The 24,055-nt window shown below is 49.4% G+C and overlaps 1 protein-coding gene across 1 annotated transcript; it reads right to left on the bottom strand.

Annotated features, from left to right (window-relative positions):
* Nucleotides 1–537: 537 nt before the first annotated feature.
* On the bottom strand, nt 538–2,750 carry LOC144169733 (protein FAM43A). Its single transcript, XM_077699057.1, has one exon. It carries the CDS (start codon nt 2,117–2,119, stop codon nt 1,211–1,213), a length of 909 nt encoding a protein of 302 aa, XP_077555183.1. The 5' UTR covers nt 2,120–2,750; the 3' UTR covers nt 538–1,210.
* Between the last annotated feature and the right edge of the window lie 21,305 nt (nt 2,751–24,055).

Genomic DNA, 24,055 nt, shown 5'->3' with positions numbered 1-24,055 from the left:
ATTTCCGTTGCTCACATCACGCGCGATTAATTGAAACGTTCTTTAACTGGCGTCACGTCACAAAATGGGGCTGCCCGAGTACGACACCGAATTGCTGGTCCACGTGAACCGATTTCCGGTCAAGCGAAACCACTTTCGTTTGCACCAAGCAAGGGTTAAACAACAAACACGCAGTATTTAGAAGATTCCCACGTATTCGCCCGCTGAGTAAGACCCCACCACACCTTATGTGAGGTTTGTGAGTAGCGTTTTGGGAATTCATCGTGCTAGTGGACATCAAACAGCACTAAGCGAAGACGCGTGTGTTCCGTCTCTCCTTTCACTTGGTCCAGTTCGATGCTCGCTAGCACGACGTATTCCTTCGTTAGCGACCAACGTGTCCAACTTCCCTCTATAGTTAGCATTCTGGACACTTCGATAAACATTTTCCAGTACACCATCACGAAAAAAAAACAGGCGCGTGCGTGTGTCCGAAGTTGCGACTTAAGTCGAGCAACTGGACTACGCAGCACGAGAAACAAGGAATAGAGAAATGAAGTAAGCCATGAACAAGCATCCACGCTTTTAATTATATCATCGCTTATTCAATGCTGTACAGTTCCCGGTAACGGGATGACTTCTTCCGAGTCGGCGGTGCCAACTGGGCCAAATAAAATAATCACACGACACAACAAACACAGTTTGTTCTCGCGCTTCTCGCGATGTCGCGGCAACACAGTCTTGCCCGAACATTAGCCACGAGAGACGGAGTCCTTCGGAAGGCACACGTATCCAGGCGTGTGCGCCAACCACGGGAGGAACTTATGCTTCAACTCTACCTTCGCTCAAGCAGAGCCTTCAAATACTGATTCGAGATTCGTCAATCACTAAACAGAAAAAGACTGGGCACGACAAGTACTACTTACAACATACACAGAAGAGGGAACATTTTTCGCGACAAACTAATGGGTGAGAGACTGGTCGGGGTCTCTTGTGATTGGTGTACTTACAAAGAAATGGGTGCCACGCGAGATGAGAGATGATTTTTTTCTTTGCCGATTCGGAACACACGCACACACGCACTCGGTTCCACGCGCACTTGTCCTGAGCGTCGGTCATCAGCCGTTTTAAGGGAGACAACGTGGGTAACAACAACAACAACAACGCTATGTACAAGTTCCTGAGGAGGTTTGCTCCGACGCTGTGCTACTGGGACACCGACGCGAACGACTCATATTTTCTCTTCCGAGTAACCCGACTCGTCCGACACATTATCCGACTCCTCGTCCACCGTCTCGTCGATGGAGTTTAGCGGCCTCCTCCGCAACTGCGGGTTCGGCATGTCCTCCACCGAGTCCGAGTCCACCGAGTCCGTCTCGCGAACACCGACACCGAGCATGAAGTGGTCCGAGAGCGAGTCCAGGTCGGCGTCCGTCACCACGTCCGACGTGGACTCGTGCTCCGAGCCCGTGGTGATGAGGTCCTCGTCCTCGTCGCCGAAGTCTTCGTCCTCTTCGTCCTCCTCGATCGACGTCAACTTGGGCGCGCTCCTGGACCTCTCCAGCGGCGCCCTGAAGTTGCTGGATCCCGTGCTCAGCATCTGCTTCCGTCGGGGCATCGCGGGCTGCTCGTAGATGCTGCCCAACGAGAGCCGCGCTTTCTGCCGGCTCAGTTTCTCGCGCTTGAACTCCTGGAGTGCCGCGGCGAGCTTCTGGTTGAGTTGCGCGGTCATCTGGCGGGCCATCTCCTCCTTGACGCAGAGCACGGCGTGGCAGCGCAGCTCCTGCTTCATCTTCCGCCCTTCGTGCCGGTATATCCAGCAGAAGATCTTCGGGTGCGTGAGCACCGAGGTGCAGTGCGTGATTCGGCTGGCCCAGTACTCCGTCAGGCCGTGCTCCTTGGTGACGGCCTTGAGGCCCGAGTTGCACACGGTCAGCTTCATGTGTATGTCCTGCTTGACGTTGGTGCAGTAGTTCTTCCACAGCGTGGCCAGCGGCTTGTCGACGCAGCCTTCGCCCTTGGCCCACGGCGTGAGCACGTTGCCTAGGTAAACCACCTTGTACGTGGGGTCGTACTCGGTGATGGTGACGGACTTCTTGTTCCAGAACTTGTTGAACATGGGAGGCCACGAGGAAGACATGGTGCCACTGTTGTCGGCTGGTTATGCGACGACTAAAACGATCGCTGTTTCTGGCGTAACAAATCCTCGACGCAAGCGTTGGCGCGCTTTTCAGTCTACATGGCGCTCCTAACACCTTGCAAGCTCTGTCGACGAGAAACGCACAGGGACGCTCGCGGCGCGGGCTTCACGCACGGCCGCCGCCGAAATAGGCACTTGGCTCCCCTTCCTGCGAGAGCGAGGGTTCCCCCCGACGCGCAACACAAGCACAGTCCACGGTTGCGGCGGCGAAACTGCCCGCCCGTGCCGCCACCGAGGAAACCACCTGCCGACGACGCGCGGCCAAAAACGAGCGGCCGGAGCACGAGTCGACGCAAATCCTTTGGGAGACAGTCCCCGTGAGCGGAGGAACAGTCCGGCAGTGCGACGACCCAGACGGTGCGTATCCAGAGGCAAGCGTCCCTGCAGCCGCCGGCACTCCTGGGCGAGGTAACAGAGGAAACCGGCTCTGTGGAGCGCGCGCGCGCGCGTTCTCCAGGCGAACTGGCACAAACAAACGAGCCTGCGAGAGAGACGGGCTCCGCGTTCCACTTGGCTTGTGGCCCACGCGAAAGGTGCAGTCGGTTCGACTTCTGCGTGTACCTGCCGAGGGGAGCACGTAAAACTAGAAACGGGACGCGTGACGTCACGACAAGCTGGCGTCCTTATTGGCCCGCGGACTATCAGAGAGAAAGGAGAACGCGCACTGCTGCCGTTACGCGTCTACCTTCCCGCTCGCGCGCGCGCCTCTAACGCCGGGTCGTCTGGTAGAACGACTGGTGTCGCCATCTGTCGCATGCGGCGCGAACAGGAACTCCGCTGGGGTCTGGCATTGCCAGCTGCTTTTCGGAGCGGCTTCCTGCCATCGGGGTCAGGCGCCTGTTACAGGTCGCCGTTATCATGCAGTGTGGTATGCCTCACGGCGTTATCGTTTACCTTTCGGAGGCCTCAAAAGTGCTGTGGTTGTTGCTCACCGCAGGAATAAGCTGCGCAAACATGCGATAAAAATCGACGGCACGCGAAGGAAATTCTGGGACTACTGGGTGTTGCAACAAGAAATGCCCCACGTTGAACAATTTTCTGGGGCAAATCAGAGGAGCTATTAAACTGCCATTTCGCAATAAGGTCACGCTTTGGTGTTCACACTATTTGAAAGTAACGGAAGCGACGCGAAGGCCCCGTTATTTTGAAATGTTATACAAACCAATTTTGGCCCGAGCCGCCAAAATTTCAAGATTTTTTTTTCTATGCGCGTAGGGGCAGACAAACTAAAAAGGCTGAGCCAGCGTCAGAGAGCGAGAACAAGTTTTTATTCAACTGCAAGATTGCGCGTGCATTGTTGTACTGACGAAAAAATCTTAAAATGCAATGACTGAACGTAACGAAGCCAACTGTTGCCCCGAAACCATTTTGATAGGGGCTGATTCATTTTTTTCAACACGCTGTATACCAAATGGTTGCAACAGAGATGGAACGCAGTTCAGGGGGCAACAACGTAACTCGTACAAATACTACCAACATGTTATGAGCCATTATTATCCCCACTTTTAAGCAGAGGCCGAAAATAAATGATCTCGCTTTGATCTCGCGTAGCTCAAACTTGCCTTTTTTTAGTCTTCTTTGCATTTTTACTCCCCGGCTGTAATACACAAGTATGGTTGCAACAAAATAAATAAATAAATAAATAAATAAATAAATAAATAAATAAAATAATTTTCAAGGTCGTATGGTTGACTTGACCTAAATTGTACACTCAAGACATTCCTTTAACGTCGTTTCTCCCTCTAACCCAACTCCAAACCCAACTTCCCTCGTAGTCAATCAAATTTAATACGACTATGCAGTGGTTCTCGGGTATTTCAAAGGGAGACGAGAGAGGGGGTGAGGATGGTTTCAACTTTGATCCCGCACTTCGGCGTACACCACTGCTCTGTAGGGGACGAATTTACTAATTAGTTACCCTTGCTAATTCCAAGTCAAGTGGAAGCGTTATTTGGAGGTTTTTGTGTAATAAAACAAATACCCCATACTTCAATTCACAGCGGTATATCACTGGTAACACGTTAAATGCATTACCGCGAATGTATCGGTCTCATTTTTTTCGGTGCGCAGACGATGGACAGCCTTCATTAACCGGACAGCGCGCTTGCCAAATGGACACTGAATCAAAGGGCACTGGGAATTGAAAAAAATTAAAATAATTATACGCTGCTCGAGAGAGAGAGAGAAAATGACATTTATTGAAAATTTCCGGCGGGGAGGCGGGTCAGGCCACGCAGGGCTTCGCCACCCCCTGTCTATGTACTAAGCAGACCCCGAAGCTATGCCTGGGCACCGGTTCAGGATACTCGGCGAGTCCCCTCCCGAAGGAGGGTCTCCTTTTCGCCTTTGCCGGGCCAGAGCAGCCTCGAGCCGCTGGACTGCCAGCAGTTGCCGCTCGTATTCGGGCGAGCTCACGAGTCCTATAATGTCCGGTGGTAGCTCTTTTGGGCTCCCCACTGCACTGTGTCTTTCACATCCCCACATGATGTGGGCCAGGTCTGCAGTCACCAACGCGCACACACTGCACACTGCACTTTCGTAAGTTCCAGGGCACACGTGGCGCGCGAGCGCTGGAGTCAGCACGGATCCAGTCTGTAGTTGACGGAGGAGGACGGCTTCGCCCCTCTTGAGCCTCGGGTGAGGTGGGGGCAGGGCGCGTCTTCCCGCACGATGCCAGTGAAGGATGTCCCCGTAGTTGGTCAGGGGCTCCATGATCTCCGCCGCAGACGATGGGCAGGGGGGCACCGCACGGTGCGCGAGCTCGCGTGCGATGGCGTCCGCCTCCTCGTTGCGGTTGACGGTGCCACCCGCAATGCCCCCCACGTGTGCGGGGAACCAGCGGATGTGCGTTGTAGTCTCCTTGCGCTCGGGGAGCAGGCTCGCTGCAGTCCCGCACACGGCGTTCCTGGCGTAGCTTGCTACTGCGGTCCTCGAGTCGCTGAGCACCGTGGTGATTGTGGGGCTGCTCGCTAGCGCTAGGGCTATGGCAGCCTCCTCTGCCTGCGCGGCCGTTCGGGCCTTGATGCTGCAGGCGTTCAGTAGTTCCCCGGTGGTGGCTCGTACGACCACCACCACATATGTGTTGGGGCGGTCGCGGTGCTTGGCTGCATCCACGTATACTGCCCCCTCGTCCCTGTTGTGTGCCTCGGCGAGCGCTCGGGCTCGCGCCGCTCTCCTCTCCGCGTTCCTGTCCGGGTGGACGTTCCGCGGCAAGGGGAGCACCTTGATCTTGCGAATGATGTCGTCCTCTATGGGAACGATCCTATCTTGATGTTGGTCAACTTGAGGTGGGTTGATGCCCAACCTCTGGAGGATGGCCCTGCCGGTCTTGGTGGAACCGAGGCGTTCGAGCTGGGAGACCCGCTGGGCTTCACTCACCTCGTCCAGGGTGTTGTGTACCCCCAGTTCGGCAAGGGCCTGGTTACTCGTGCTGTTGAGCAACCCCAGTGCTGCCTTGTAGGATTTGCGGATGGCCGCATTGATCCTATCCTTCTCCTGCTGTTTCCAGTAGTGGAACGCACCAACGTATGTAACGCGGCTCATGACAAATGATTGCAAGAGGCGCAGCAGGTTAGCTTCTCGCATTCCCTGTCTGCGCGTAGATATTCGTTTGATGAGACGCGTTGCGATCCCCATCTTGGTGACCATGCGGTCGATTGCGGTTGTATTGCTGCGGCTGGCTTCGATGTGCATGCCGAGCACTCTGATGCTTTGCACGTAGGGAATGACTGTGCCGTCCCCCGTGCGCAGCGGGATCTTTTTGGCGTCCTCCGCTGCTCGCTTGCGGAGGCGCCCGGGCGGTGGTAGTATCAGCAACTCCGATTTCTGCGGAGAGCATCGTAGTCCCGTGACTTTCAGGCAGTCTTCGATGTTGTCGATTGCCTCTTGTAGTGTGGATTCAATGTGGCCGTCACTACCCCCGGGGACCCAGAGGGTAATGTCGTCCGCATAGATGGTGTACTTGACTTGAGGGAGCTGATGATGATGATGATTTTGGGTTTAATGGCGCAAGGCCGACAAAGGCAAAGAGCGCCATGACAATGATGAAAGAGATGATAAAGATTTGTAAAGGAGGCACTAGTTTAAAAAACTTTGCTCAGGGGGTTGGTGTATAGGGCCATAATTAAAGCATAGTGAGTATACTAAGATAAATGGTGTATAGGGTCATAATAAAACAGTGAGTGCAAGCACCTAAGGTGTAAAGTCTCAGGTTCCACCGCTGTTTTAAAACACATAATGAACACAGGTGAGGTTATGGTCTATATGATATGTATTTTAAAAAGTCTACATCTGCTAGGTAACTAAAAACTTTTTTGTATGGGAACATTGGATGGTTTGATAAAAATAGTGAAGGGTGCAAGGGAATGTTATATGTGTAAGCTTCATTAAAATGACGTTTCCTTTCAATGATGCACATGTCACACTCAATAAGCATATGAAGGACAGAAAGCTGACCCCCACATCGATGGCACTGTGGCTTGTTTGCGTCTGTTAAAAGGTATGAGTGTGTGATGTGTGTGTGGCCAATTCTAAGTCTGCATAAGGCCACTTCTATTGATCTAGCATGTTTCTCAGAGGGAGGTTTTTCAATTTTAGGTTTAATGACATGTAATTTGTTGCTTATTTCTTTATCCCACTGTTGTTGCCAGTGCTCTCGCAGCTTCCTTCTCACATAAGGTTTGAGGTCTTCATATGGAACCAGCTTAATATCTATGCTTTCACGAAGGGCAGCAGCTGCAGCACTTTGGTCAGCGGCTTCATTTCCAGCAATGCCACAGTGGCCCGGAACCCAGCACACTGTGACAGCAAGCTTGAGACTATAAGCCGAGTACAGAGCTCTTAGAACAGCATTAAAAGTTGGGTTTTTACTAGCCTTCAGAGATGAAAGCTTTGTAACAACACTCAGTGAGTCTGTGTATACAACTGAGCTCTTAATTTTGTTTTGGAGAATGTGGTTCAAAGCTAGCAGGATACCATATGCTTCTGCAGTAAATATACTAGTGTTCGTGTTCATTGTTTTGGACAAAGTGAATATGGGGCCAATTGCAGCACAAGACACTGCTGCAGAAGTCTTCGAGGCATCTGTGTAGAATTCAGCTGCCTTGTATTTGTCCCTGAGTGACAGAAAGTGCTGAGTAATAACAAAGTTTGGCACATTTTTCTTTTGCAGTTCTCTGAAAGACATGTCACACTGAATTGGGCAAATGTCCCACGGAGCAACCAACTCATGAATGGAGGTGCAGTAAACTTCAGCAAGAGGAACTTGTAGGTCTTTTGAGAGGCGTGACACTGCCAAAGGGAAGGGTGGTGCTATGGATGGTCGATTTTCAAAAAGTTTATTAGTAGTGTTATTTTTCATAATTGCGTTCAAAGGGTGTTCCTTCATAGAAGTAATCTTTGCAGCATACATCAGAGCTGTGTAAGTGCGCTGGTACTCCAAACACCACTGATTAGATTCAACGTGAAGGGATGGAATGGGGCTTGTTCGATATGCACCTGTTGCCAAGCGAAGCCCCAAGTTGTATACTGGGTCCAACATTTTCAGTGCTGTTGTGGTTGCAGACTGGTATACAATGCATCCATAGTCAATTCTTGACCTTACTAGGCTATTTAGAAGTGAAAGCAGACACTTTGTGTCCGTTCCCCATGACTGATGCGATAGTACCTTTAAAATGTTCATCGTTTTCAGGCATTTCATTTTTAGTAATTTAATATGCGGTATAAATGTGAGTTTGTGGTCAAGTAAAATACCCAGAAACTTGTGTTCATTTTTTACTGGTATGGGCTGACCTTGTAATGTAATACAAGGAGGGGGATGGACACCATGCCGCCTGGAAAATACCACAACCGCACTTTTATCAGCATTAAACATAAACCCGTTCTTGTCAGCCCATGTAACCAGTCTGTTGACACTTAATTGGATTTGGCGTTCACATATCGATAAATTACAGGACTTAAAACTAACTTGAATGTCATCAACATAAGTGGAGTATGAGACAGTTCGTGGGAGAACATTTTTTAGTGAACTCATTTTAACAAGAAAAAGTGCGCAGCTCAGCACTCCCCCCTGGGGTACACCATTTTCTTGAACAAAGGTTCTAGACAGCACATTACCCACACGAACACGAAATGTGCGATCAGAGAGATAGTCCTTAATAACGTTGAGCATATTACCAGTAAGGCCAAATGACTGCAAATCTAGCAATATACCGTATCGCCATGTTCTATCATATGCCTTCTCCATGTCAAAGAACACAGAGAAGCAGTGTTGCTTATGGATGAAGGCGTCTTTCACATATGATTCAAATGCAACCAGGCTATCTGTAGTTGACCTTCCAGACCTGAAGCCTGTCTGATTTTTGTCTAACAGACCATTAAACTCGAGAAAGTACAATAGTCGCCGATTTATCATTTTTTCGAGCAGCTTACATAAACAACTCGTCAAGGCGATGGGTCTGTAACTTGCAGCAAGACAGGATTCTTTTCCTTCTTTTAGAAGCGGTACAACGATAGCCTCTTTCCATGTTCTTGGAAAACGACCTGTTTGCCATATTTTGTTAAAGAGAGAGAGTATTGCATGCAGGGTTTCACTGTGTAGGTGTCTGATCATGTCATAGCTGATTCGGTCAGCTCCAGGGGCTGACTTACCACATGTCGAGAGTGCACTCATCAATTCAAGCATGGTAAATGGAGCATTATATCCCTCATTCGAGCGTTGGTTCACACGAAGGGGCTGACGCTCTGCTGCCTTCTTATGCTGTAAAAATGTTTGTGTATAATGTGAAGAACTGAACACATGTTCAAAGTGTTTCCCAAGAGCATCTGCTTGATCTTTTACTGAGTTACCCACACTACTTACTAGGGGAATAGGATGACTCTTGTATCCTTTTAGCTTCTTTATTCTAGTCCAGACTTTCCTACAATCCGTATAAGAATTTATAGATGATATAAACCTGGTCCAACTTTCGTTTTTTGCCATACGTCGCGTACGCTTCCCTTTAGCTTTTGCCTGCTTAAACTTGAGAAGGTTATCGGCCGTGGGATAGCGGCGTAAAAGTGCCCACGCCTTGTTCTGTACAGACCGTGCACGCGCGCAGTCCTCATTCCACCATGGTCTGGGTTTTGGGAGAGTTTTAAAAGTAGTCTCTGGAATGCTTTTCTGAGCAGAGTCAAGAATGTGGGCTGTAATCAGTGAACTTGCTGCTTCAACATCTAAATGGCATATTGTTGTAGGGGGTAGCCTGGAAAGTTCTTTGTATGTTTTCCAGTCAGCTGCTTGTAATTTAAATGTTCGAAGTGGTTCTGTGCCTTGAGAGTCATTGTTTACAGCAGTTAGTTTTGCAGGAAAATGATCACTGCCATACGGGTTGTTAAATACACTCCACTCAAGCATAGGCAGTAAGATTGCAGAGCCAATTGCAAGGTCTATTGCTGAGTATGTGTGGTGTGTGGAATTGTAATATGTGGGGCGTTTCTTATTAAATATGCAACATCCGGATGTCGTGACAAGCCTTTCAATGAGCCGCCCTCGAGCATCGGCTCGCACAGATCCCCAGATGTGGTTGTGAGCATTAAAATCACCGGTTATGATGTAAGGTTCAGGTAGTTCATTGATTAGGTTTTCAAATTCAACGTTGGAAAGGCGATAGTCGGGTGAAATGTAGAGAGAGCAAACTGTCACTAGTTTGCCAAAAACTATGGCTCTGACAGCTACAGCTTCGAGTGACGTCTGTAGCTGGAGGTACTGACAAGCCACAGATTTTTGGAGTACTATTGCCACACCACCAGACGGCTGGATGCAATTTTGTCTGTCCTTACGGTAAACAATGTACTGTGTTAGGAAGTTTGTCTGTGATGGGCGCAGGTGTGTTTCTTGGAGACACAGTATTTGTGGTTTGTGATTGGTGAGGATGTCATAAATATCGTCTAGATTTCTTAACAACCCCCTACAATTCCAGTACATAACACTTTCAGCAGCCATGAAAATGAGCAAAAGAGAAAAAAGGATCATGTTCTGGATCATGTTTTTTCTCCTCTTTTTAGCAGGCCGTGTTTCGGGGCCCTTCTGAGCAGGTTCACTTAGGTTTTGGGGTCATTTCCAGGGGCAGCGACTTTACTGGCCTTTGGTTTGGTCGGTTTGCCACGACCTGTGGCACCGCGGCGCTCCTGTGATGCCTCAGGAGCAGACGTACTTGGAGAGACATCCATGGCCTCAACCGCGGTTTCTGAAGTTGAAAGATTGTCAGAACCAGACTTTGTGCTAGAGGCCGTGGCCGCAGCACTGGGCACAGCTGGAACAGCAGTAGCCACAGGAGCAGTCTTCTGCTGTTGCACAGGTGCCTGAGACGAGGCCAGGTCAACATCGCTGACCTGGACAGGAGTCGTGCTGGCGGCCTTTCGCCCAGCACTAGGTCGGAGTGCAGCAGCAGAAGCCACGGTAGCGACTTTCTGCTGCTGAGTGGGGGGCTGCGACGGGACCAGGTCAGCCTCGCTGTACTGGGTGCCCGCATCTACCAGACGACGCCCCACCCCCCGGCGAGCTGCGTCTGCGTAACTTTTGCCCGATAGCAAGGCATGCTTCAGGCGTGCTTGTGGGAACGTTAGGTTCTCAGTGACTTTCAGTTGGATTATTTCTTTTTCTTTTTTGAATGATGGACATGCACGTGAGAAGGCAGAGTGTGGTCCACTGCAGTTTGGGCATTTCACTTGTTGCTTGTTACAATCGTCACTGGTGTGGTCAGTGCTTGCGCAGTGAGCACAGATGGATCGGCCACGGCACGACAGAGTTCCATGGCCATACTTCTGGCACTTGAAACACCTTCGCGGATTAGGTATGTATGGACGCACTGGACAGGAAATAAATGCAGCGTGGACCGATTCGGGAAGTGTTGGACGGTTGAAAGTCAAAACAATGTGTTTAGTTCGGAATTCCTCCCCTGCGCGACGTATAGTTATCCTCCGCACAGCTGTTACGCCTTGGTCTTTGAACCCTTCGAGGAGATCGTCTTCATTCTCATGAAGTAGTTCTCGTTCAGAGATGACGCCTTGGGTTGTGTTTAGGCTACGATGTGGCGTGACCGTCACTTTTAGTTGAGCCAGGGTGTCCTGTTTCAGGAGGTTTTCACTTTGGTTTTTTCTTTGTACTTCTACCAGCAGGTCACCTGAGGCAAGTTTTTTTGCATGGTAGTCTTTCCCAACGATGTTCTCGAGGCATTTTGCAATGAGGAACACCGATTTTTTTGCTAGGGGTACATTTTCTTCAGAGTGTACCACAAGGTATTTGTTAAAGGTTTCGACAGGTGGAGCTGCTCTGATGCTAAGTACTTCGGTGCGGCCCCTTTTCAGGGACCGATCAGTTTTTCTTGGGATGGTAAAAGAAGCCATAAATACATGGTGTACATTCGGTAGCAAGGCCGGCCGCCCACCACCGAGCCCAACAAGGGAACGTGACTTAACACGCTAGCCGTACCATGCCACTATAATCCTATGCTCGGGATCGAGGGTGACGTCTTTGCACAGGATTAACCCTCGCCGCCTGGAAAAACTTAGAAATAAGGAAGAAATGAGATGACAGGACAGTGTTAGGAAAGGAAATAGGAAAGAGAAAGAGCTGAGAGGAGGACAGGAAAAGGCGACTGGCTGATTCCCCCCGGGCGGGTCAGACCGGGGGCACCGTCTGCGAGAAGCAGGGGCCGAAGTGGCGTGTTGCCGCTGCTGGGGGGCCGTAAAGGTCCAAAACAACCCCAACTTTGGCTCAGCCACCAGGTTCCCCTTTTCCCCGGACACGGCAAAGCCACGCACAGCCGGGACGTGGGTGGGTCCAACCCACATGTGCTCGGGTCCGTGGTGTTGCAAGACACCAAGTGCCTACGGCAGTAGGCACCCCTGCGGGGACTTGAGGGAGCTGGTTCAGGCGTTCGGCGACTCCAATCATCACCAGGTTGAAGAGAAATGGTGAGATGACTGCGCCTTGCGGAGTGCCGATGCTGCCCAGCTTCCGCTCTTCCAGTTGTAGGTTTCCAATCTGTAGCATCAGCGTGCGGTGTGACAGAAAGTCCCTGATGTAGTTGTAGGTCCTCTCTCCGAGCCCCAGTCTGTTGACTTGAGCCAGGATCGCAGAGTGGCGTACCTTGTCAAAGGCGCTCTGTAGGTCTAGGCCGAGGATGGCGCGGTTGTCCCCGGTGTTGACTGTGGTGGTGTCCATGGCTTCGTGCTGGATTAGCAGCATGGCGTCTTGCGTGCTGAGCTTCTCTCGAAACCCTAGCATCGTGTGCGGGTACATGTTCCGGTCTTCTAGGAACCTTTGCCACCTGTTGTTTAGGACATGTTCCAATACCTTTCCCGCACACGAAGTGAGGGAGATGGGCCTCAGATTCTCAATTCCGGGTGGCTTGTTCGGCTTTGGTATTAGGATTGTTCTGGCTGCCTTCCACTGCTTGGGTAGTGTTCCGGCGCGCCAGCACTTTTTGTAGTAGTTGGTGAGGGCCGTTATGGCCTCGTCATTTAGGTTTCGCAGGGCCTTGTTGGTGATTTGGTCAGGGCCGGCTGCGGACTTGCAGTTGAGGTCTTGGGCCGCCTTGCGAACCTCCCACTCTTCAATATCCTTGTCGAGCAGGGGGTTGGGCGGTCCCTGGTAGTCTATGTGCGTTTCGCTCGGGGTGCTGGGGAGGTAACGCTCGTTCAAGCGTTTACACATCTCCTCTTCTCCGAGTTGCTTGGTGGTAGCGTAGACAATCTGTGAGAGTCTGTGCTGTTGGTAGTCTTTGCTCTTGGATTCGTCCATCAGGTGCCTGAGCAGCTTCCACGTCCGGCCAGCGTGTAACTGCCCGTCCGCTTCATTGCAGATGGCGTTCCATTGTTGAGCGCAGAGCTGCCTGCTGTATTTTTCGATGCTGCGGTTCAGCTCCGCTACCCTCTTTCTGAGGTTGCGGTTGTGCCTCTGCCGCTTCCATCTCTTCTGTAATGCTTGTCTCGCCTCGATCATGTGAGCGAGGCGAGGGTCCATACGCTGAATGGTGTCTTCCGTTTCCACCTCTGTGGTAGCCTGCGAAGTTGCGTCTACCAGCCTCTCCGCCCAGTCTTCAATGTCCGTGATTTGGGTGCCCAGGCTCGTTTCGCGAAACCGGTGCCAATCCGTTAGCCTGTGTTTGATTTTCTGGTAGCCAATGCCTCCCTTTGCCAGGGTGGGGATCTCTACCTCGATAATGTGGTGGTCGCTGCCCAGGTTGTGGCCCGTGTTCCTCCACTGCACGGGTCTGCCATCTGGCAGCCGCACAAATGCGAGGTCAGGGTTGGTGTCCCGGGCAACCGATGTGCCGATGCGGGAGGGGTTGGCCGGGTCGGTGAGCAGGATGAAGCCCGCGTCCGTCGCATCGTCCAACAGGTCCCTTCCCTTGGCTGCCGTGATGCCATATCCGAGTTCCTTGTGCTGCGCATTAAAGTCCCCGCCGATCACTATCGTGTCGCTGGGGGCCGTCTTCAGTGCTTTATGAAACAGGGCTTTGAATTTCTGTTGCCTGTGTTGCGGGTTGCTGTAGGTGTTGATGAAGAGCATGGTTTCAGTCTTCTTCTTGCCAATCACCACCTCGGTCGCGCAGAGCTCGATTGCCGTGCTGCGGCCGAGAAAGTGTTCGTGCTTTATGAATTTGATCCCCTTGCGGACAAAGGTGCAGACCCCCTGTGCTGCTCCCTTGCCGCATTCCCGTGCGCTGGGAGGGCTGGCGTGTGTGCGGTATCCCGGCAAGGTTGGTGCTTGCTCCGTGTGTGTTTCTTGGACCATGATAATGTCAGGGGGAGATTCCATGGACCTCAGGTGTTGCTGTAGTACGGCTCTTCGGCACTGGAAGCCATTGGCGTTCCAGTGCCAGATCTTTAGGCTTGTCTTGGTTGGGGTGGGCATGGTTGTTGTTGCGTTCCGTTGTTGCCGTGGTTGCCGGTGGCTGCAGAGGGAGCTCCGAGTTTCTCGAACAGGAACTTCTCCAGCCGGTCGAATCTGGCATTCATTCTGTGTTCGAGAGCGTCCACGCGTTTCTCGAGCCTGTCTACGCGTTCTGTGATCCGTCGAATGCGGACCGCACAGCCGATGCTGCACGGTGTACTCGTAGTCTGTGTTGTTGGGGACGATACCGAAGAGATCCTGTCGGCTTCGTCTTCCATGTTCAGAGACTCTTCGCTCGCTTCCTCTGGGGTGGCGGGCTTGTTCTCTGGTTGTTGCTGTTGCAGGTGTTTCGGCGTGAGGGATGGAGGTTGGGGTACCTTCCCTTGGACCCATGGTGTTGTTGCTGTGGGCTTGTTTCCTGTAAGCAGGATTTCTTCTAGTTGCTTGGTCAACTTGGCGATCACGTCCTGCTGTTCTCGCACCATTTTCTTCAATTGTTGGATCTCGTTCTGAGGTCCTCTTGTACTCCTTGAGCGGGAGCGCGCCTTCTTCTTGGCGCCGCCGCCCGATGCCGCCACCGCGACCCATGACGTGTTGGCTCGCGTCACACCATCACGCGATCGGCTTCTCGTCCTATCGCGGTTCGCCGCGTTGCGGGTAGCAACAGCAGCGGCTGGCGTTCTGCTGCGGCTCCGCTGCTGACGTTGGTGGTTTCCGAGAGGAGCGAGTTCGGGGAATTCGTCCTTTCTAGAAAGCCTGACTTTCATGGCGGGCTGAGGCTTAGCTTTCGCCTCTTCTGCCACTTTGCGGTTCCATTGCCGTTTCTTGACTAGATACGGCGTCTTGAATTTGTTCTTGCAATTTTTCGTGCTAACTGTTTACTTTATCGAGCAGCGTTGGGTGCGGGCCTCCGCACTGTAAACTCTGCGGAGGCCCGCACCCAACGCTGCTCGATAAAGTAAACAGTTAACCAAACGCAGGCAGATTGTGAAGACATGTACTCGCAAGTCGCAAAAGTCAATGGCGGTCCTGCCGCGTCTCACCAACGTCACTTTGCAAATATTGCACGCTTTCTAGCGTAGACGGAAAAGCGTTTGTTTGGAGGTTTATGTCGGAGGACTTCATTACATGCAATACCAGCCCCCCTCCTTCCCCCCCCCCGCCCCCCCAGAAAAAAATAGAAAAAAACATTTTCGACCGGAATTCTAAGCCGCTGACCTCGGGTTTCTCCAATTCAGGCTCCCTCAACGTGAAGTTCACTCACATCGGTTGAGGATTAGGTCCGAACCAGTGGCGTAGCCAGAAATATTTTTCGAGGGTGTTATGCCCCACCGGCTGCAAAAGTTGAGAAATATAGCCTGCGCCCCAAAAATATATTATTCTCATTTTACACTTCAATTTATAGATGGAATGTGTAAACAGCATGGGCGAAAAAAGGACGAAATGAGGGGGGGGAAGGGGGGGGCAACAGCCACTTGTAAAATTTGGGGGTATCTTGACCCCCCCCCCCCCCCTTTCATTTGGCTACGCCCTTGGTCCAAAATTCTTTTCGCATTGATCTCAGGTCTGGTGTACGGGCTGGATCTCGGCCTATGACCTCATTTCGACCTCACCATACAAGCAAAAGTTGGCGCCTACATGAAATTGAGATCATGAGATTGCTCACTCTTGGTTTTAGGTATCAGAACAGCTATTTCACTAAAAATGGAGAATTCGAGAAAGTTCAATACAACCGAAGACGGAGGGTTCCTAAACACGAACACAGCAACAATACCAGAAAAAAAAAATTCGAGATTTAAAGCAGGGTACGGCTCCGGTACTGAATATTCAGACAGCATTGTGAAAGCCGTTCAAAAGGTGATCCAACAAAATCGGGCAACATCAGACAACTAACGCCATAACGGAAAGAAAGGGCACGGATACGGGGTCGTGCAAACACTGAATTTAGGGGATCGAACGAGCGCACATATCTGTGAGAAATTGTCTTCCATGTCGAATGATGAACCGATTATTATCAACATTTTCCAATAATCGGAAAAACAAAAAGGAACTTAACAACGTCTCGATTGTTCGCGTCGAAGAAATAGGTGGCGTATCTTCAGGCAATTTCGCAAGCTCGTACGTCTGCTTCTTGTCGTTCTTTCTAGAATAACCGTGTTCCGAGTCATTGTTATGTCGAGTATTGTCCATATGTTTTTGTTCAAGCCCTATCAGCATACTTGTGCGGTGAGTGGTCACCCCTCCAACCTTTATCCACAGTCCTTTCCCTTTTGGACCTGATGAATAGCGCCGGCTTGGATGCCCACCAACTCCTGGTGGGGCCTGTGGGGCCTTTTTCGATGTCTGAGCGGTCGAGCAAAGGCAAGACTGCAGATTGTACAGGAAATGTCTGACTACCCTGAAGTTGAAAACGAACTCTTAACGACCTTTTTTCCTCATGCAACTACCAACAAAACGGCCCTTCGTCCCCTGCCTGTTATCGATATTACTACACCCCTTGGAGACCTCGACTCCCCATTCACTTTGAGTGAGCTCCAAGTCGCTATGTCACAGGGAAAGCCGAAGTCAGCACCGGGCCATGACCGAATTAAATCTAAGGATATCTGCAACCTACCACCTAATGGGGAAGAGGCACTTTTGGCTCTCGTAAACCAATCATGGGACGCTGCAGAGAAGTTCCTGATCACCTCAGAACGTCTATTATTAATCCAATACCCAAGCCGGTCAAAGACCCTCGTAAATCCGGAAACCTCAGACCTATTGCATTAACCCCTGTCCTATGCAAATTAATAGAACGAAATAACAGGCTTCAACATTATCTCGAGCAGACTGGTTGGTTTCACCCGGCCCTAACTGACTTCCGCCCTAATTTGGGAACGCATGACAATCTTTCGCTCCTCCGTCGAGCAGTCAACCGAACATCCCGCAAGAGCACTCCTGACTGCACCGTCGCTTCGTAACCAGGCATCACGTGCTAAGTGAACGTTCACAGTGCAGTGAAAAGATTCATGTGAACCATCTTGCCCTCCCCTTTTTCCCATGTCCCACAACCGGGCCTATTGGTTTCCTCCTAATAAAATCATTAATTCCGTTCCATTCCATTCCACCACTACCATCACCTCAGCTGCTGCTGCTGCTGATCCATGGTGATAAAGTGTTGCTCCCTCTCGTCGTCATTATCATCATCGTTCTCGCCGTGACCATCTTCGTTGCCTTTACCATCAACGTAATAAGCATAATAAAAATACACCTTGTAATCATCATAAGTACCGTCATCGTTGTCGCAAATCATTATCATCGTCATCATCAGCCCAGTGCTGCTACTTGCTGAACGAAGGCCTCGCTGATAGATTTACGAGTGCTTCTACTCGCGGTAACCAAACGACAGGTGCTGCGGAATTTCCAAAAAATGGTACGGAAGGGGTAACTACCATAACTTGCCCAATGATTCAATTTGAAACTTTAAAAATAGACGCCATGCGAGGCGTTCACTGGACCATTTGATAAAGATGCACCTACTTTGTAGCACCTCGTACATGTTAAAATAAGGTAGACCTGATAGACGCATAACTGTAAGAAAAAGAAGTAAACAGATTGCAACTTTCAGAGCAAAGAAAACTATATATATCTATAGCATCCCAACTGTTTACTGCCGACACATTTCGCCACGCCAAGAAGCACGCAACATGGCTGAACCGTTATTTCTGCCAACGACAATGCACATTCCTACAAAAGAATGTAACGTCAAAGCAAAACGAAAGAGTATGACGTCCAAGATGCCTGGTAGCAATGATATTGACTCGGCAGCAGTGAAAGGTGGCCGTCAGTACAACACGGAAGAATAAACGGAGAGGCAGCCGAGCCGGCTAACGGACATGCAATGAAATCAACCATCACCGTAGCCAACTCTCCCAACACATGGCGGCCGGAACGAGCAGCGGCGCAGCGCGTAGAAGACCGATCGAAGCCATTCGAAAACGTAGGGACCAAGCGGATCGCGAAGCTGGGCGGAAGCAAAACAAACGCCGAAGGCGTTCAAATGAACATCAATGATTTCGCATTCGGAACCCTTAAAAAGCGCTCCTGTTTCCGTAGGCTGTCCACAGACCGTGGGTTGGTTGCGATGACACTACCCATGTGGTTGTAGTTGACGATTTCAATGTGTACGTGTAGGGACCAAATGAGAGTCGTTTACACACCAATCCGGTCGGTTGCAACCGACCACCCATCTGCGTACGTGAATCGATTTTAGATGATCAAAGTAGATGTGTACCGCTGCGAGTAGTCTATCGATCAGTGTATATCACAGCGACAATAAAGCCGTTGTGACCGTCGTTATTAAGTGGGAATCAGTGATGTAACAAAGTCTTTACAACAAGTTCTTGACTACCATGCATACAGCTCCGCTGGTCACCTTCACAGGAAGGAATGTCTTTGAATTTTTAAACACAGCGCTACCCCCTAATCTGAAGGGCAGGCTAGGATTACATTGAATAAGAGATTGAATACATTGAATAAGCCTCTGGTCGTAAGCCTGTCTTCAAAGTCCGAAGTCAGAGTCCCAAATACAAATCGTTAAACACAACCCTCTCAGGGAATGCCACCTCACACAACGGGTTTCCGAAGAGGCACATCAAGCGCTGCAAGAAAAAAACGCTTGCCGTGGTTGGAATCGAAAGTGGATCGATCCCTCGCATTATGGAGCCGACGTGTATCCCGTTGCGCCATCCGACACGTTTTTGTTTTCTTTATTGGGCGTCATTCCGACATGACCGCAGCAGTTTGGATTTTGAACTTTGACTTTGACTCCGGTTGCATGGGAGAAAGCTTCGCGTTTAGCAATCTTTTTCTTATTAAGGGGCTTTGACATTTACTACATGAAATTCAGATAGCTGTTCTCCTCATCCGCTGCAGGCTGGCTTACGTGTACAGGTGAGGATATGTGAATCTGTTGCATGCGTGGGCTCGATTCGTAATTCACAGACAGCTTCTCCGATTGACCTTCTCTGTTTTTCTTCGCTGTATTCTCCTAGACGTGGTTTTATTGGGGTCAGTTTGTTGTCAGTTTGTTTCTCCCATTTTTCTTGCCATTTGCACCGTAGCTGGCGTCTTATATATAACTTAAGGTCTGGGAAGGGCAGTTTGTTTACATCTATAGAGCCTGCAAGAGCAGACGCGGAAGAATTCTGACGTGAAACTTCATTATCCGAAATGCCGCTGTCTCAAAACAAAACCCCGCCCACTATGGCTTGAAGTCCTAATGCGTAGGCTGACATGGCTGCTCTTACAAGGTAACTTAAAACTGCGTCTTTGGGACGTTTGCATCGTGCCAATGAAGTCGCTACGCTTAATGAGTCTATATGCATACATGACTAAGTTCTGCGTTGATATTTAATGTTCCCCAGGTCGAAATACACAATATGCTTGTTTTACTGGAAAACCTTCAGCTGGAAGGTTTTCCAGCGATCCTGAACCGACTCGCCCAATCCCAAGCATGCTTGTTTTAGATGTTTCAGATGCTTGTTTTAGATGCGTCACTGTAAAATTCCGCACATCGGTACTTATCCTGAAGGGACAAACATGCTGAATGATGAGAACTTGAGCAGCTCTCTTTTTGTTGAGACGCATGAAAAAAAAAATCGCATAAGACAGGCTGTAGTTTGAACGGTGCAAGTGCGTCAGTGAAGGTTGTCAGGTAAGAACCCCTAAAATAGATTCCAACACCAGATGCTTGTGTTTTAAAAATTTAGTGCATCGAAGGGCGTGGATGGATTTTTAAAGGGGCCATGCAGATAAAACACAAGTTTGGTTCGTTCGAAGGATTGCCTCGTTAGAATCATACTGACACCACTTTAACGTAAACTTCGCTCAAATAAGCTACATAATTAAGAAAAAAAGTAATAGCCACTTTACCCACTAGCTCATTCCCCGCAACGGAACATGTGATGTCATATGCCCAGCTGTGCGATTGGCTGAGGACGGCAGAAGCAAATGCAAGTTAGGCAAGGCTTATAAGCTTTCAGAACGAGCTATTTGCGCTTAAAATTTTAGGGCACATTTTTTTTATAGCGGTAAGCATTGTGGGTTGAACAACGTTACGAACGAACGCGTAAACATCGAAGCAGTTAGTGCGGCACTTTGCCTGATGATGCTGCCTACCGCAGCCGTCAGTCGCGTTGGACTTGTCTGGCACAACACTGACCAACTAACATAAGCGGCATGGTTACTTACATGACCATGTTTGTCGAGTCATAGCTTACGTTTTAGGAAACGATTAGTATGAACCCTAATAAAAATACGCAGGTATAGAAGTCTGTCTAGAAGCTAAGTGCGAACACTGGCGATTAAGCGGTATTGCAGCGCCATCTCTGAAAGTGGGCGATAAACAAGATGACGAAACCGTGGCCTCCGCGATTTGCTGCCGGCGGCGCGCCGTTGCTCCGGCCGTTCCAATCGCCCGGAGAGAGCGTAATTCCGAAGAGGCTGTTTCGCCGTTTCCCGCCGCATCGCGGCGCGCGTAGCCTAAGGTCGTTTTCCCTGGCGCGGGCGGGTGCAGAGGACGAAAACTCGGCCTTCGCGGCCTGTTTGTGACGTTTAATAAAAAAGTTCACCAATGCAGGTGAAAGGTAGAAGTAGTTACTGGTGCCATTAGGGTAGTTACTGGTGCTTTGAATTTTTGACGTAGACTATGCCCGGAGTGATGCATAAGTGAATTCATTGCACAACAGTATTCTTTTTTCTAGTCACGCATGGTTCCAAAACACAACACGTTTTCCGGTTTTGTTTCTAAAAATCTCGTACATGTTGTTTGCATATTGCATACATGTTGTTTGGAACGCATATTCCGTGCGTTCCAAGCAAGAACCAAATTATGGCAATTCAACCGACTGAAATCCAACCATTAGTAAACACGAAAATACCCACTACGTCGTTTCGTTTTTTCTCCTTTAAACATGCTTTCTTTGACAGATAAAGTTGATGACATGGCAGCACTACTTGAAACGTTTGGCGTAACTTTTACCGCGATACTATTAACAGAGACGTCGTATACTTCAGCATCTGAAGTGTATACTGTCCAAATGGCTATCGGTATTTCTTCCGCAATAGGCACGGTAAACGTGCTGGTGCCATTTATTGGCATGCATGCTTGCATATACAAAATTACAGAGAGACCTCCAGTCTACCATAAATGGACGTCGTCTAGGTAATGTAATAAAAATCTTTACCCGAGTTACGATTGGTATAGTTCTCCACTTGATGTGTTTATTCCCTAATATCCCGAACAACTTACTTACAGCCGATGTTGTGCATACAGATATCAGTGATCAGCTGAACGGCTCAGCGAAAAAAATAATGCCCTTAATATGTGATGACAACGAATTAGCAAATCTAGAGATTCAGAAACAGTCTTTCGAAAAAATGCATATGTAGAGTCGATAGCGAAATGAAAGGCATCGCGGAATATCGTGACTTTTTCACTCACGGCAAATAATTTGGTAGCGTGATTGCAGTAGGTACTTGAAACCCGTAAGCATATTAAATAAAACGCAAAAATATGATTGATTCGTACCCGTGGAAGCCTAACAGATTATTTTACTATCGTAGTCGCCTGCCTATAAACAATACACGAGAGGTTATCGGTATTACGCTGTTTTCGCGCGCGCGCACGCACGCACGCACGCACGCACGCACGCACACAAGCACGCACACACGTACACGCACACGCACACACACACACACGCACACACACACACACAACGGATACCCAGAGCGTTCGAAACAACTTAAAAGGCAAAAAAGCACATTTTCGCGCAGCGGTTTCGCGCGAAAATGATGTAACAGCGAAAAAAGAATTCAGCACGCTGGCATTCACTCTGCCCGAGATGACAGAACCCTTCTCGGCATTCGCTTTTCAAGCAAACGACCACTAAAGCTGCGTGCAAAGGGAATCGTGGGTGTTAAACAACGTACGTTAAACAACTTTGTACTTGTAGGATCGAGCCAAATACATAGACCATATATTCAAGTTTTCTATCCCGAAGACGCGACGACGAAGGCTGATTTAGAACTCATAAAGCAGGCAGCGTCGGACAGACGAGCCTCGCTTCAACCTTAGGCTAACGGCGCCGCCTCGCGGCGTGTGTCGGAGTTAGCAAAATTACACCGCTTCCCTTGCTTCCGCGCCGAATGGGACGGCCGGAGCAACGGCGCGCCGCCGGCAGCAAATCGCGGAGGCCACGACGAAACTATGGCTTCCGTGATCAGCTGCCCGGCCGCCGGCAGTTGCTCGCGGACGTTATGACAACTGCGGAGGTTACGTCTAGGAAATGATAGCAGCCCTTGTCAGCAGGCTATCTTTAGTTTCAATGCCCTGCTCCGTATACGTCATTGTCGAAGTCATGAAAACACACGATTTACAGGGAGAATTAAAAATTTGGGTGAAAATAAATTTCTGAGTGAATAAAGCACCGTTGCCGTACAAGCGCTGAGGGCACTATAGTACACTAAATCTTTAGAATAAAACAAACTTGTATGTTATCTGCACGACCCCTTTGAGAAAAAAGACCCACAGCTGAAGTGGTATGTATCAACGATTTTGAGGGGTGCTGTGTGAAATGTGTTTTCTTTTCACGAGACACAATAAAGCTGTCTAAGCAGGCCAGGTTTCAAGTGGCCACATATCAGCCTTTGTACTTTGTACAAACTTTGTACTGGGCTTGCACGCAGGACTCCAATCCCTAGACGGTGCCCTCAATTGTAAACGGAGTCTAGATATTAAGGACTGCCCTTGGTGCCGCTTGGGAACAAAGCTGCCGTTGTCCCGCATTGATTGAAAAAAAATTTGACTGATGGCAAAGTTTGCGCCATTCATTTTCCAGTTAAACCTAGAATTTAAACTGAAAATGCCTTCGAATATAAATGCCGCACTTTCGGCTGCGAGATTATATACAAGTCTAACATCGCAATAGGAATACCCCAAAAACCTAAGAAGAATTCCTGTTGTACAACAAAAAAATGTTGTGACAACAGAAGTCCCGTTGTTACGACAATGCCATCTGTTGTTACAACACGTGTTGCAACAGAAATGTGTACACATTTCTGTTGCAACGACAAAGTCAATTTTCTCAACGACACATTCCTGTAGTCACAACAGAACTGCCATTAACGCTACTCTTCACAATGGGCAATAACACACACCACGTGCAACTACTAATGAAACATCAGGACCATGACAAGACAACATTGGTTACGATGGAACAGGAACAGGCACTGGAACAGGACTGGACAGGAACGGAACAGGACAGGAATACAACACACGGCAGAACATCAGAATCATGAAACGACAAGAATACAAGACGACAGTACGACACGCGAAAATACAACAAACAACAGACAATTTTATTGTCGTCATTTTCGACTGTGTTTCAGTTCTGGTGGCATGGAATGGACAACAAGGATAACGACATATAAGGAGAGAGAGAAAGGGTTCATTCTGGTGAAGCTGAACCGCGGGATTCCTTTAGAGTGTATGTACAAAGAAGACACTTTGGCGTGGAAAAGCGATGAAATTGCTACTCCGCACATACCTGGCGAATAAACGCAACAAATGGAGGAGAAAATGTGGAGGAGGATATGTCAACATAAATCGTACGCAGGGCACCCTGCAAGCATCTAGCCCTTGTAGCGTAGAAAAGAAGATAAAGTGAACAAGTTTTTAAAGATGATAGTCTTTCTTGGGCTGCTTGAACGCAGAAATTTTGGCCTGTCTGTCTGTCTGTGACTCAATTCAGCCACCGGCCAAAGTGAAACAGAACCTGTGTATTAGTCAAACTTTTTTAATCCCAACCAGCATGGTCTCCGCAAAGGCCTATCTTGCGACACTCAACTTACTCTATTCCTTCACGACCTGCATTCGCATCTTGACCGCAACATTCTAATTGACGCCCTTTTTTTAGATTTCGAGAAAGCCTTTGATAAAGATTATCATTTCCGACTAA

Source organism: Haemaphysalis longicornis, unplaced genomic scaffold (genome assembly GCF_048455015.1).
Source record: "Haemaphysalis longicornis isolate Haplotype H1 unplaced genomic scaffold, Haemaphysalis longicornis Haplotype H1 scaffold_2, whole genome shotgun sequence".
Taxonomy (NCBI): Eukaryota; Metazoa; Arthropoda; class Arachnida; order Ixodida; family Ixodidae; genus Haemaphysalis; species Haemaphysalis longicornis.
This window is presented reverse-complemented; position numbering and strand designations above follow the sequence as displayed.

Bases quoted from the DNA above. Each gene is read 5' to 3' on its own strand.
- LOC144169733 (XM_077699057.1), bottom strand. From the start codon at position 2,119: ATGTCTTCCTCGTGGCCTCCCATGTTCAACAAGTTCTGGAACAAGAAG.